Genomic DNA, 14275 nt, shown 5'->3' with positions numbered 1-14275 from the left:
CTCCCCCATGCTGGTGCCCAAGCTGGCAAGAGCTCAGCTGCTGCTGGCCAGAGGTCAGCGGGCTGGCACTGGGGGCCGGTGCTGGGGGCGACCCAGCACTGAGTCTGGCTGCCAGCCCAGTGCTGGGGCAGACACTGAGGCCGGCTGGTGGCCTGGTACTGGGGGCGACCTGGCGCTGGGGGCAGCTTGGAAGCCCGGTGCTGGGGACTGGTGGATGGCCTGGTGCTGGGGGTCGGCACTGAGGACAGGCCCGCACTGGTGGCTGATGCTGGGGCCAGCCAGTGGCTTGGCACTGGGGGCAGCCAGTGGCCTGGCACTGGTGCTGTCTGGTGGCCCACGGTGGTTCAGCTGGGGGTCTTCTGGCTGTGGGGGATGGGGTGGGAGACGGGCACTCAGGGCTCCAGAAGACAGGGGGTAGGGGTGGGGTCTTGGGCACTGGGGGTGGGGTCTTGGGTGCCAGGGGTGGGGCCGCGTAGCTACACTCCCTGAAGGGGGCCTCACGTGATGCCCATGGAAGGAAATATCATTGGGAAGAAAGTAACATACAAAAAGTGAAGGAGACAGAATAGGGTCTTATGTGCCTCTGATTGGAGCCCCTGACAATTAGGTAAGAAAGTCCTTCAGTCTTGTCTACTCTTTCTTTCTCGGGGTCAGGGAAGATGAGACGAGCTGGGCTGAGACAAGCTGAGCTGAGATGCCATGATGCTTTTTTTTAGAAGTCTTTTTTTTTTTTTAAGAAGGAGGGGAAGGTACATGGCATAGTCCACCCCCTCATTATTTTGTTTACTGATTAGGCCTACACCACTACACCAGTTTTGGTCTATTAATCTTTTATTCACATCTTTTAACACAGTCCTTGTGTTATATTAGAATGCCTTTTTGTTTAGACTAATTTAGTCTCTTGTTTGATTTTCCTGCACCTTTTTATAACATTTGTATTGAAAATAGCTTGACCTATTTTTCATGGTTAATTCCCAAGCAGGCAAAATGTTGTAGGCCAAATTGTCACACCAGACCAATGTCAACTAGTCTCCAGAGTTTCAGTTTTCATTTTTAAAAAGTTAGTCTGTAACTGCTGTTGTTGCAGAAGAAACCTTCAAAATGTAATCCAAGTGTAACTAATACATAGCTGTCTGCCTGAGTTTGCAGAGCTTGAAAAAATAGCTCTGAGGTATGCACCACCCATTCATTTTTTTTCAAACATCAACATTATTAACTACTTGCTCATAGACTCATAGACTTATAGACTCATAGGTCAGAAGGGACCAATATGATCATCTAGTCTGACCTCCTGCACAAGGCAGGCCACAAAACCCTACCCATACACATTTATAACAACCCCTAACCCTACTTGCTCATCAAATCTTATAAAAAAGGAGAGAAGTATATTTTGAGATCTAAAATATAAGTAGGCCTTTAACATCACAGGATGCAGTTGGAGGGAAGCACAATGAGTTTTGTTTTCCTGAACAGGGTCTCAGCTTCAAGCAGTTTGGGAATACTGTTGTATTACATTTTAGGTGTCATGAATCAGGAATTGGTTCAAACAGGAATTATTTCAGGAAGTTCTATGATCTGTGTTAAGCAGAAGTAGGGTGACCAGATGTCCCGTTTTTAAAGGGACAGTCCCATTTTTTAAGACTTTTTCTTATATAGATGCCTATTACCCCCCACCCCCATCCCTTTTTTTTCAGTTGCTATCTGGTAACCCTATGTAGAAGGTCAGACTGGCTGATCACTATGGTCACTTCAGCCTTAGAATCTATGAACACTGGCAATAACTTAAATGAAATGTGAGAACTGGTGTCTTACGTGGCAGATTTGTTCAAGATGAGGACTGTATGAGTGTGTACATAAGATGCTAGATGAAGTATCAATAGCGCTCTACACTAACATTTTTACAGCAAAGTTTAGTTATCTAATGCCTCATTGTATACCTGCCGCAGTATGGTTTGGTTCACTGTCTACAAAGATATGACCACCTTGTTAGTAAAACCAGTAAGTATTAGTAACAGTAATACTGATTATACTACTTGTAGCAGGGTGGCCCCCTGCTCCTGCCCTGAAGGGGTTAAAAACAGCCCTGGGAAGGGACTGTGGCTGCAGAAAGCAGCCTTTAGGCTGGGCTGATTGGGAGAAGTGGCTGCAGCTGGGGCCATGCCCCAAACTGAGCAACAGGGCCTTTATAAGAAGGCCAGGGAAGCCAGAAGCCCAAGGCAGTCTCTCTCTGGCTGTAGAGGGAGATGGGCCTGGCTGCAGGGAGCTAGCTGCAAGGTACCTGAGTGAAGCAGGGCTGGGGAAAGGCAGAGGAGCTGAGGAATTCTAGCCTGGAAAGCCCCAGGCTGTGGCCTAGCATTGGGCTAATAAGTACTGGGGGTTGCAGAGGGCAGCCCAGCGGTAGGCCAAGGCAGCAGGCCCAAACCCAACCTTGCCAGTGATGAGTAGGCTGATACTGCAGTCTGCCCCAGGGCATGGGGCTAGACAATGACTGGCAGTAGCCATATATTGAGGCAAGGTGGGGATAGAGGGTGGGGGTTCCCTGGGGAGAGGAGACCCTGAGAGAAAGAGGTTATTGCCATGGGGCAGCACTCCATGTAAAAGGGCACCGGGTCCAGAGAGGAACATGAGGGCCAGAGGACAGACGAATCACTGGCCTGCAGAGGGTGCTCTGGAGCTGGAACCGAGCTAATTCTCAAAGTCACCAGCAGGAGGTGCCACAGCGGTGAGTCCGCCTGTCTACACTACTCAAAATAAAAATTGATGTAGGAATCTCCACTTTAAAAAAATATTAAATCAAATTTTGCATTCTCTATATTGCACGCTAACATTAAACCCTTTCTGCTTCACAGATCAGCTAATAAAAATGCTACAGAACTGTTATTGCATCAACTGAAACATTACACACAATTCAAGGCAAAACCTATAAAGAAAGAGGAACTAATATGTCTAATGACACCGTTCCGAACCCAGGGAATAAATGAAAAGTAACATGCTGGGAGATCACTGCTATTTTCTGTATTCTGAGCACAAAATGATCAAGGGTCACCGAAGCCTCAGTTAAAAAATGTCATGTTAGACCCAATTCCTTTAAATTGTCAATACAAGGTCATCTTTCACATAGGTGTATCTAAGGGTATGTCTTCACTACTGGCCGGATCGGCAGGCAGGCTATCTATCCAGCGGGGATCGATTTATCACATCCAGTCTAGACACAATAAATCGATCCCCGAGCACTCTCTCGTCGACTCTTGTACTCCAGTTCAGCGAGAGGCACAGGCAAAGCTGACGGGGGAGCGGAAGCACTCAACTCGCTGTAGTGAAGACACCGCGGTAAGTAGATCTAAGTATGTCAATTTCAGCTGTTAATCACGTAGCTGAAGTTGCATAACTTAGATCGATTCCCTCCCCTCCAGTGTAGACCAGGCCTAAGGATGTATTATATAATGAGAAATAGCATCTAGTTGTATAACTACAATACCATAATGCCTACAAACAAGAGAAAAGTTAATGTGTTTTCAATCTTTACTTTTACATTTTCTGACTTTGTGTTTAATTGGCCACCTTTAATATTCTGACATTGCTTTTTGTATGAATACAGACAACTCAGTAGTTTTACACTAAGCTGGGTGGGAGAGGTAGATATGCTAGATGGTAGGTTTAGGGTCCAGAGTGACCTAGAAAAATTGGAGGATTGGACCAAAAGAAATCTGATGAGGTTCAACAAGGACAAGTGCAAAGTCCTGCACTTAGAAGGGAAGAATCCCATGCACCGCTACAGGCTGGGGACTGACTGGCCAAACAGCAGTTCTGCAAAAAAGGACCTGGGGATTATGGTGGAGCTGGATATGAGTCAGCAATGTGCCCTTGTTGCCAAGAAGGCTAACAGCATATTGGGCTGCATTAGTAGGAGCACAGATCGAGGGAAGTGATTATTCCCCTCTATTCAGCACTGGAGAGGTCACATCTGGAGTACTGCGTCCAGTTTTGGGCCTCCCACCATAAAGGATGTGGACAAACTGGAGAGAGTCCAGTGCAGGGCTACGATTGGGGGGCTGGGGCACATGATTTAAGATGGGGGGCTGAGGGAACTGGGCTTGTTTAGTCTGCAGAAGAGAAAAGTAAGGGAGGATTTGATAATAGCCTACAACTACCTGAAGGGGAGGGGGTTCCCAAAGAGGATGGAGCTCAGCTGTTCTCAGTGGTGGCAGATGACAGAACAAGGAGCAATGGTCTCAAGTTGCAGTGGGAAAGGTTTAGATTGGCTATTAGGAAACACTATTTCACTAGGAGGGTGGTGAAGCACTGGAATGGGTTACCTAGAGAAGTGGTGGAATTTCCATCCATAGAGGTTTTTAAGGCCCAGCTTGACAAAGCCCTGGCTGGGATGATTTAGTTGGGATTGGTTCTGCTTAGAGCAGGGGGTTGGACTAGATGTCCTCCTGAGGTCTCTTCCAACACTAATCTTCTATGATTCTACTGCTTAATGAATCCAGATATCTTCAACAGTAGCTAATCCTTCCAAGCTCCCCTATTATTCTCAAATTCAGCCAGTTCTTCTTTGCTAGTAAGTACTGCACGTAGGAACATATAAACAGCGGAACTGCCTTCTTACAAGAAGTTTATAGGACTTCTCACAGTGGATCAGACTAGTGGTCCATCTAGTCCAGTATCTTCTCTCAGAGGGGCGTACACCAGATGCTTCAGGAGAATGTGCAAGAAACCCCATTTGCTAATCATGGAATAACATCCCCACAGGGGAAGTTTCTTTCTAACCCTTGTCAGTTAGTGGCTGGCTCATGCCATGGAACATGAGGATTTACGATTTTCTATGTCAAGTGTTAGCTCCTATAAACATCTTTTTTGAATCTTTTTTAAAAAGTGCCAGTGAAGAAAGTTTGAGTTTTACAAGTATCAATAATGACAGTGCCTTCAAAGGAAATGTTGTTCACTCTGTACTGACAGTATAACACATTGTTGGGGAAGGAGCTATAAAGGTATAATTCAATATTAATGTTATTAATTTAAATAAAGATTCTCTGTTCTGTACCATGGAAGCAAAAGATAGATTGAAAGGAGAAAGAAGTGTAATTAAACAGCGCACTCTTTACCTCACTATCTGGACTAGGTTGGATAACTTCCCAGGTCTGAGAGTCCACATCATAGCAATGTAGTTCATTTGGCAATGTGTTATCTGCAGCACCACCAAACACATAGAGGTGGCGATCAAAGGCAACCATGGTGTGACCATATCTTCGCTGTGGAGGAGGAGGGGAGCCCCGAAGTAAGTGTTCAGTAGGAATTCGTGTCCAGCTGAGACACAAGACATGAAACAAAGAGTAAATCTTTTACAACTCCTTTCTTCAAAATGAGTTTTGAAAATTAACTGTCTCAAAATCCCCAAAGGATTCTATCAATTAGAGATGGAAAACACCTATTACAATATACCCTAATTAAACCCTACCCCCACAGTTTAAATAAAATCAGTATTTTGGTAAGGGATCATAGTTTCTTAACATAATATGATGAATATTATTTGCAGCCACCAATTCAGCTTTTTATTACATTTGAAGTCAACCAGAACCTAACTCTGGCAGATGTCAGGACAAAATACAAGACTTGCACACTTTGTTCAATGTTTGGGTGACTGGTTGGTTTATGTTGTATTGTGTTTCATTACTGTGGTGGTTTTCATAGATTCCTAGATTTTATATCCCATTATGATCATGTAGTCTGACCTCCTGCATAATACAGGCCTGAGAACCTCACCCAATAATTTCTGCATCAAATCCATAACTTCTATTTGAGCGATAGCATACCTGGCTAGTGTCTTCCCTACATGCTCAGGGCCAAACAAGTCATCATGTTTGGGGCTAGGAAGGAATTGTACCCCAGGTGAGATTGGCAGGAACCTTGGGGTTTTTTTGACCTCTGCAGCATGGAATGTGGATTCATTGCAGGGATCATCTGAGCTTATCTCACCTAATCAATTCCCTGCCATTGCAGGGGCTCTGGGCACTGGTGACACCTGGGTATCTCTTGCTCTCTGTCTGTGGCACATAGTAGTTTAGACTCCAGAGGACTGAAATGCTTAACCCTAATTAAAGTCTTTGGGCTTAATATAGGGGTCTCTGGGTGAAACTGAACAGCGTGTGATATTCAGGAGGTCACAATAGATGATTTAATTATTTTTTCTGGCCTTAAACTCTCCGAAACTATGAAATTAAAACAATAGGCAGTCCTTTCTCCCTCCAACAAAAAAGCCATCAGTAACTGTGGCAACAGTTGTAGTAGCAGTAGTTAAGCTACAGTGGCTGCTTTTTTGTTCCCCACTTTTATCTCTTTCAGAATTGTAGAACAACGTTTTCAAAACTGAGTAGTGGTTTTGGGTGCCTCAGTTTTTGGGTGCCAAACCTGACCTTTCTGCAGGGGCCAGGTTTTCAGAGGGCAGGTGCTCAGCACTGCCTGATAATCAGAACCCTCAAAGATGTCTCAAGATGGGAATCCAAAAACTGGGACACCCAATCACTAGTCAGATTTCAAAATTATGGCTTGGCCTACTGCCTCTCTATTGTGGTTCCACACCAATGCTTTTAAAACTTCTTTCATTATACCACACTCAGATTTTTAATATTTAATAATTATCCAACTCCCAACCTAACTAGCTGGACTGAGAGATCAAAAGTTTGAAATAAAAATCTTCCCACAAAAGCTGGACTCCACTGTTTGAAAGTGCATATGTGTGTAGATGGGGGGGAAGCAGTCTGACTCTGAATCCCTGCCCAAGAGCTGACTAGACATTTGCTTTTCACAGTTATCTCATTTCCTTGAACTGTAGGTTCATGCTGTTCCCCCTATCAGACACATATGGTATGAAATTCCTATGAGGGCTCCACATGGTGACAATGTCTAAGAACACAAACATCTGACGAAGTGGGTATTCACCCATGAAAGCTTATGCTCCAATACGTCTGTTAGTCTATAAGGTGCCACAGGACTCTATCTCGCTAAGAACACTGGAGCTTTCAAGTGCTGAATGAGGAAATCATGTGCACTCTTGATATTTCCCTTTTGTCTGGGGCCAAACGTAACAAAATCTGAAAAGATTTTTCTAAATTGGTAGCTTGAAGTCACATTCCTAAATCCTTATATAGACACTTAAATTATCTGATTTTCAAAGATGCTGAGCATCTACAACTCCCATTGACTTCAGTGGGAATTGAGGCTGCTCAGCATCTCTGAAAATCAGACCCTTTCTAATTAGACACCTAGGTATGGATTGAGGTCCCTATTACACACCCAGATCTGAAAATTGTGCCCACTGGCTATTATTTCAAATGAATCAATATGAGTTTCTGTTCTTCTATAGAAAAAATTGTCTCTATCTAGCCAAAGCATATTGTCAAGCTATTGTATTATTGCTGACATATTATCCAAATATCAGCCTAACTAGTCCCCAACCAAAAATCAAAGAAATTAGAAAGAAGCCTTTCTTAGTTATGAATATAAACTGTTCCATCTTCAATATCTTTCATTGTGTGCTTTCTTCACCTTGAACAGCAGAATTATTACATGTATTTTACTTGAATCAAATGCTGGAACTTACATTTTTTCCTTGAATTCAAACTGAAAGAGATTATTGGTGATCTTTGCTCCACTCTGGCCAGAAAACACAAACATCTTGTCTTTGCAAACAGCCACAGGAAAATTACAGCAGGAAGGAGGGATCTCACCACTCTGTTCAATCTAAAAAGTAGCAAAATCCACACTAAATTATACATTTTTCAAACTCCATTGTAAGACTGTCTGAATATGCACACTGAAAGATTAACATAATCTTGCTGATCTCCTTTGGTGAAGAGGAACCATGTAGTGTGTGAACATAAATCATGTTTCCAGCTGACGATGACACACACAGATTATAAATTTGGTTGAAGTGTGTAGATACAGCCTCATTCACTTAATAGTGTAGTGTTGACTGAAACAAAGCACCTTGCCAAACAATAGTTAAAGATGCTAAAAACAATTCAAGAGAAGATCAAAGAATCATAGAATCTTAGGGTTCGAAGGGACTGCGAGGATTGTCTAGTCTAACCCCCTGCCAAGATGCAGGATTTTTTTGTGTCTAAAGATGTACCCTGAACATGCACTTATTTAACAAAAAAACCCAAAACCCTATTGACATCACAAGTTTAAGTTACATAAAGAATTCTGATACCAGCCTTAACACCCAAACTATGCACAAATACTGCAGAACAGAAACTGTCAGCCCCATAGAGATACCCTGAAGAGGTAGTACAATTTTTAAGCGGAACCCTGAGGGTAGTGTCACAAGAGGGAGGCCATGGTACCATGGTTCCATCAGAACACAAGCATTCTCTATACTAAATTCAGAAACCTCCAGACTGTTGAAGTTGTGCACATGGTTCCTTATGAAACCAAGTATTTGTTGTAAGGTTTTATGAGAAGCTGTGGTCTCATTTCCTTAAGCAGATTCAAAGTCACTGACAAAAGTCACACAGGATACCCCACTATCTGGTCTAAAAGAAAGTGGGTCTGAGAAGTAATTAGCTGAAAAGAGCAGAACTGTTCTGCCAAATTGAGCATTAGACCTTGCTGGGAAAACATGACAGTAATGCTGGATAAAAATACAAATAAAATGCTAGAAAAAGAACTACACAAATATAAAAGAAACATTTTTAAGATGTGCTACATGGGCTGCTTTACATTTTACTAAATATGTTTTAAGACCTTCAGAAACTCATCAAGTCATGACAGATTTGTATGCAAATCCACTTGAATCTCTGAGAAGCGTGACTCTGCTCTGGGCTTGTCTGCAAACATCACAAAAAATTTAGGGGACTTACAATGGGTTTAGTTATAGTTTAATAACAGTCCCTGCTTATTTAAGATTGAAAATTCTTTGGGACAAGATGGACAAAATGTGGGAGACTAAAAATATCTCCATTTTACAGATGGGAAATCCAGGCACAAAGGTTTGCTCAAGGGTAACACAAAGTCTGTAGGAAAGGTGGGAACTGAACCCACATTTAAGCCCTAACTCAGGACCTTAACCCTAAAAAAAAACCAGTTACTCACCTTTGTAACTGTTGTTCTTCGAGATGTGTTGCTCATATCCATTCCAATTAGGTGTGCGCGCGCCGCGTGCACGTTCGTCGAAAGATTTTTACCCTACCAACACTCGGTAGGTCGGCTGGGTCGCCCCTTAGAGTGGTGCCGCCATGGCGACGGATATATACCTCTGCCGACCCAAAGGCTCTTCAGTTCCTTCTTCCCGGCTACTCCAACAGAGGGGACAGAGGGCAGGTTTGGAATGGATATGAGCAACACATCTCAAAGAACAACAGTTACAAAGGTGAGTAACCATCTTTTCTTCTTCGAGTGCTTGCTCATATCGATTCCAATTAGGTGATTCCCAAGCCTTACCTAGGCGGTGGGGTCGGAGTGAGATGTTGCAGAATGTAGAACTGCTGATCCAAATGCCGCGTCATCTCTGGACTGTTGAACCAGAGCGTAATGTGAGGCAAAGGTGTGGACCGAGGACCAGGTACCTGCGCGACATATCTCCTGGAGGGGTACATGAGCCAGGAAGGCGGCAGATGAAGCCTGAGCCCTGGTAGAATGTGCGGTGAGGTGGCTCAAGGGAACATGAGCCAAGTCATAACAAGTACGGATGCACACCATCACGCAAGATGAGATCCTCTGGGAAGAGACAGGTAGGCTCTTCATTCGGTCTGCCACCGCGATGAAGAGTTGGGGCGCTTTGCGAAAGGGTTTTGTCCGATTGATATAAAATGCGAGCGCTCTACGGACGTCTAGGGAGTGCAATTGTTGTTCCTGTCGTGATGAGTGTGGCTTTGGGAAGAAGACCGGAAAGAAGATATCCTGGTTGATATGAAAGGCCGATACCACTTTAGGGAGGAAAGCCAGGTGTGGTCGCAACTGCACTTTGTCCTTGTGAAACACAGTATACGGTGGGTCCACCGTGAAAGCCCTAAGCTCGGAGACTCGTCTGTCCGATGTAATGGCTACGAGGAAAGCTGTCTTCCAGGACAGGTATAGTAGCGAGCAGGTTGCTAACGGCTCAAAAGGGGTAGACATAAGTCTGGTTAGAACCAGGTTGAGGTCCCAGGTTGGGGCGGGACAGCATACTTGGGGGTATAGGCGGTCCAAGCCCTTGAGGAACCTAGAAACCATAAGGTGTGAGAACACGAAGTGGCCACTTTCCCCTGGGTGGAAGGTAAAGATGGCCGCCAAGTGCACCCTCAATGATGATACCACTAGGCCCTGTTGTTTGAGAGACCAGAGGTAGTCCAAGATGGTGGGGATCAAGACCTCGGTGGTAGTAACATAATGCGTTTCGCACCAACAGGAGAAACGCTTCCACTTGGCCAGATACGTTGACCGAGTGGAAGGTTTCCTGCTACCCAGGAGTACTTGTTGTACTGAGGCAGAGCAATGTAACTCGGACTGGCTTAACCACACAGCAGCCATGCTGTGAGGCGAAGGGACTGCAGGTCTGGGTGGTGAAGTCTGCCGTGGTCCTGAGTTATGAGGTCTGGGCGAAGAGACAGGGTAATTGGGTTGGCTATCGACAGGTCGAGCAGCCTGGTGCACCAGTACTGCCTGGGCCATGCTGGAGCAATCATGATCAAACGAGCTCTGTCCCTGCGGAGCTTTATCAGGACGCTTTGAACCAGTGGGAACGGTGGAAAGGCGTAAAGCAGTTGGCTCATCCACGGCAACAGGAAAGCGACCGAGATCGAGCCCGGGGAGAGGCCTTGGAAGGAGCAGAACCTCTGGCATTTCCTGTTCTCGCGGGAAGTGAAGAGGTCTATACGGGGAAAGCCCCACTTCCGGAAAACAGAATGAATAACGTCTGGATGAATCGACCACTCATGAGATAGGAAGGATCTGCTGAGTCAATCCGTCAGTGTTCCAAACCCCTGGGAGAAAAGATGCTACCAGGTCTATCAAGTGGGCTATACAGAAGTCCCAAAGCTGGATGGCTTCCTGACAAAGGGGGGAGGACCATGTCCCTCCCTGCTTGTTTATGTAATACATGGCCGTTGTGTTGTCTGTGAACACTGAGACACAATGGCCTTGCAAATGCTGTTGAAACGCCTGGCACGCACGGCAGACTGCTCTCAGCTCTTGGACATTGATGTGCAAGGCCAGCTCCTGAGACAACCAAAGGCCTTGAGTGCGAAAATGGCTGAGGTGAGCACTCCAGCCGAGAGATGACGCGTCCGTCGTCAGGGACATAGAAGGCTGAGATGGATGGAATGGCATCCCTGCACACACTAGGGAGGGCGTCAACCACCAGTTGAGGGAGCCTAGGATGCTTGGGGGAATCGTGACTATCATGTCTATTGGTGTCTCTGCTCAGGTGTGTATCCAAGGTGAGCAAGATTGAGGGGACGGAGGCATAGCCTGGCATGTTTGGTCACAAACGTGCATGTCATAAACAGATAAGAAAATTAATAGCACAGAAGTACTTTATATCTCTTTGACTATAAAGGGTTAACAAGTTCAGTAAGGCTGGCTGTCACCTTGACCAGAGGACCGATCAGGAGACAGGATACTTCAAATCTTGAGGGAGGAGTTTCTGTGTGTTGCTGTTAGTTTTGGTTGTTGTTTCACTCTGGGGGCTCAGAGGGACCAGATGTGGCAACCAGGTTTCTCTCCAATCTCCCTGATACAGGTCTTATAGATTCCAAATAGTAAGTACTAGGTAGATAGCGAGTTAAGCTTATGTTTGTTTTCTTTTTTGCAAATGTGCATTTGCTGGAGGAGTTTAATTGCATTTGGCTGAAAGGAGTTCAAATGGTATTTTTGCTAAAAGGATTTTTAATTTGTACTTGTATACTTAGGCTGGGGGTATTCCCGTGTCTATAACTGAAAAACCTGCCTAATCCATCTAAATTTACAAAGATAATTTTATTGTTTTTCTTCTTTAATTAAACAGTTCTCTTGTTTAAGAACCTGATTGTTTTTATTCTGGTGGACCCCAGGGACTGGGTCTGCATTCACCAGGGAATTGGTGGGAGAAAGGAGGGAAGAGGATAGAGAGGCTATTTCTCTCTGTGCCAGGATACTTTCTCTCTCAGGGAGAGTCTGGGAGGGAAGAGAGATAGGAGGGGGAAGGTGGCATTTCTCTCTGTTTTTGTGATTCAGGAGTTTGAATCACCGGGAGGGGAAACCTGGGAGAGGCAATGGTGGGAAAAGGGTTTCTTCCTTGTGTTAAGATCCGAGGAGTCTGGTCTTGGGGGTCCCCGGGCAAGGTTTTGGGGGGGACCAGAGTGTACCAGGCACTGTAATTCCTGGTTGGTGGCAGCGCTACAGGTTCTAAGCTGGTAATTAAGCTTAGAGGAATTCATGCTGGTACCCCATCTTTTGGACGCTAAGGTTCATTGTGGGGAATTGTACCATGACAGTGCAGGCAGCCATGTGACCCAGGAGACCAAGACAAGTGCGAGCTGAAGTTGTCGGGAAGTTCTGTAGGCCTCGGATAATTATTACCATCGCCTGAAACCGAGGCTGTGGTAAGCAGGCTCTGGTGAGATTGGAGTCTAGGATGGCCCCAATGAAGTCTATCCTCTGTGTGGGAACCAGAGTGGATTTCTCTGTATTGATCATCAGGTCTAGACTCATGAATAGGTCCTTGACGATGTACACATGATGGGTGACTTGTGCCTCGGAGGTCCCTTGAATGAGCCAATCGTCGAGATACGGAAAAACGTGTATCCAGCAGCGGAGGGAAGCGGCGACTACAGCCATGCACTGTGTGAATACTCTTGGGGCTGTAGAGAGGCCAAACGGAAGGACCGTAAACTGGAAATGTTGATGGTTGGCTACAAACCGGAGATACCATCTGTGTGGAGGATAAATGGCGATGTGAAAATACGCATCCTTCATATAGAGGGCAGCATACCAGTCTCCGGGATCCAAGGATGGGATGATGGTCCCCAGGGATATCATGCGGAACTTCAACTTTATCATGAACTTGTTGAATTCTCGCAGGTTTAGGATAGGTCTGAGACTTCCCTTCGCCTTGGGGATTAGGAAATAGCGGGAGTAGACCCCATTGCCCCTTTCGTCCTTTGGTACCTCCTGTATGGCTCCCATGGCAAGGAGCGTCCGCACCTCTTGTAAGAGGAGTTGCTCGTGAGAGGGGTCCCTGAAGAGGGACGAGGATGGGGGGTGGAAAGGGGGGGTGAAATAAACTGGAGGTGGTACCCAAGTTCCACCGTGCGTAGGACCCAACAATCTGAAGTTAGCTGGGACCATGCAGGGAGGAAAAAGGAGAGGCGGTTGTAAAAGGGAGGGAAAGGATCCTGGAAAGTAACTGGTATGCCGTCCTCGGGCGCACCTTCAAAAGTTTCGCTTTGGCCCCATAGATGGCTTGGAGGGACCCTGATTTTGGCCCCCTTGCGGTCCTGACTGCCGTCTACGACCGGCTCGACCACGCCTTCTGCCAAAGTCCTGCCTCTGTCTAGGCGGAGGGTAAGGGCAGTGAAGCTGGGGGCGGAAACACCTGCGCTGAGTCACCGGCATGTGCATGCCAAGATAGCGCATAATGACCCTGTTGTCCTTCAGGCTTTGCAGCCTAGGGTCAGTCTTTTCAGAAAAGAGGCCTCGACTTTCAAAGGGCAAGTCCTGTATGGTATGCTGTAGTTCCGGCGGGAGGCCTGACACTTGAAGCCATGAAATGCGTCTCATGGCAACTGCCGAGGCCAGAGTCCTGGCTGTGGAGTCTGCTGCATCCAGTGAGGCCTGGAGGGAAGTCCTCGCCACTTTCTTCCCCTCCTCCAAGAGGGCAGCAAACTCTTGACGGGAGTCTTGAGGGACTAACTCCGTGAACTTGCCCACCACTGCCCAGGTGTTGTAGTTGTAGCGGCTAAGCAGGGCTTGGAGGTTTGCCACCCGGAGTTGCAGGGCCCCTGCAGAGTATACCTTATGGCCCAGTAAGTCCATGCGCCTAGCCTCCTTCGATTTTGGAGCCGGAGCTTGCTGGCCATGGTGTTCCCTCTCATTGACAGACTGTACAACAAGGGAGCAGGGAGGAGGATGGACGTACAGGTACCCATACCCCTTAGAGGGCACCATGTACTTGCACTCAACTCCCCTGGAAGCGGGTGGAATAGAGGCTGGAGACTGCCAGATGGTATCAGGATTGGCCTGGATCGTCTGAATGAATGGTAAGGCCACTCTTGTGGGGGCGTCAGCCGACAGAATATCCACCACCAGGTCCTCT

The 14275-nt window shown here is 46.2% G+C and overlaps 1 protein-coding gene across 1 annotated transcript in view; it reads right to left on the bottom strand.

Annotated features, from left to right (window-relative positions):
* The window catches only part of LZTR1 (leucine zipper like post translational regulator 1), a 258107-nt gene that overhangs the window by 133947 nt on the left and 109885 nt on the right, over positions 1-14275 (bottom strand). The window contains exons 7-8 of the mRNA XM_032795074.2: positions 7604-7743; positions 5109-5310 (exon numbers count right to left, since the gene is read on the bottom strand). Coding sequence (XP_032650965.1) covers positions 5109-5310; positions 7604-7743 — 342 coding nt within the window. The remainder of the gene's footprint in view (positions 1-5108; positions 5311-7603; positions 7744-14275) is intronic.

The sequence above is a fragment of the Chelonoidis abingdonii genome, chromosome 4, assembly GCF_003597395.2.
Source record: "Chelonoidis abingdonii isolate Lonesome George chromosome 4, CheloAbing_2.0, whole genome shotgun sequence".
Lineage (NCBI taxonomy): Eukaryota > Metazoa > Chordata > Testudines > Testudinidae > Chelonoidis > Chelonoidis abingdonii.
The sequence above is the reverse complement of the archived record's forward strand: the minus strand, read 5'-3'. Positions and strand labels throughout refer to the sequence as shown.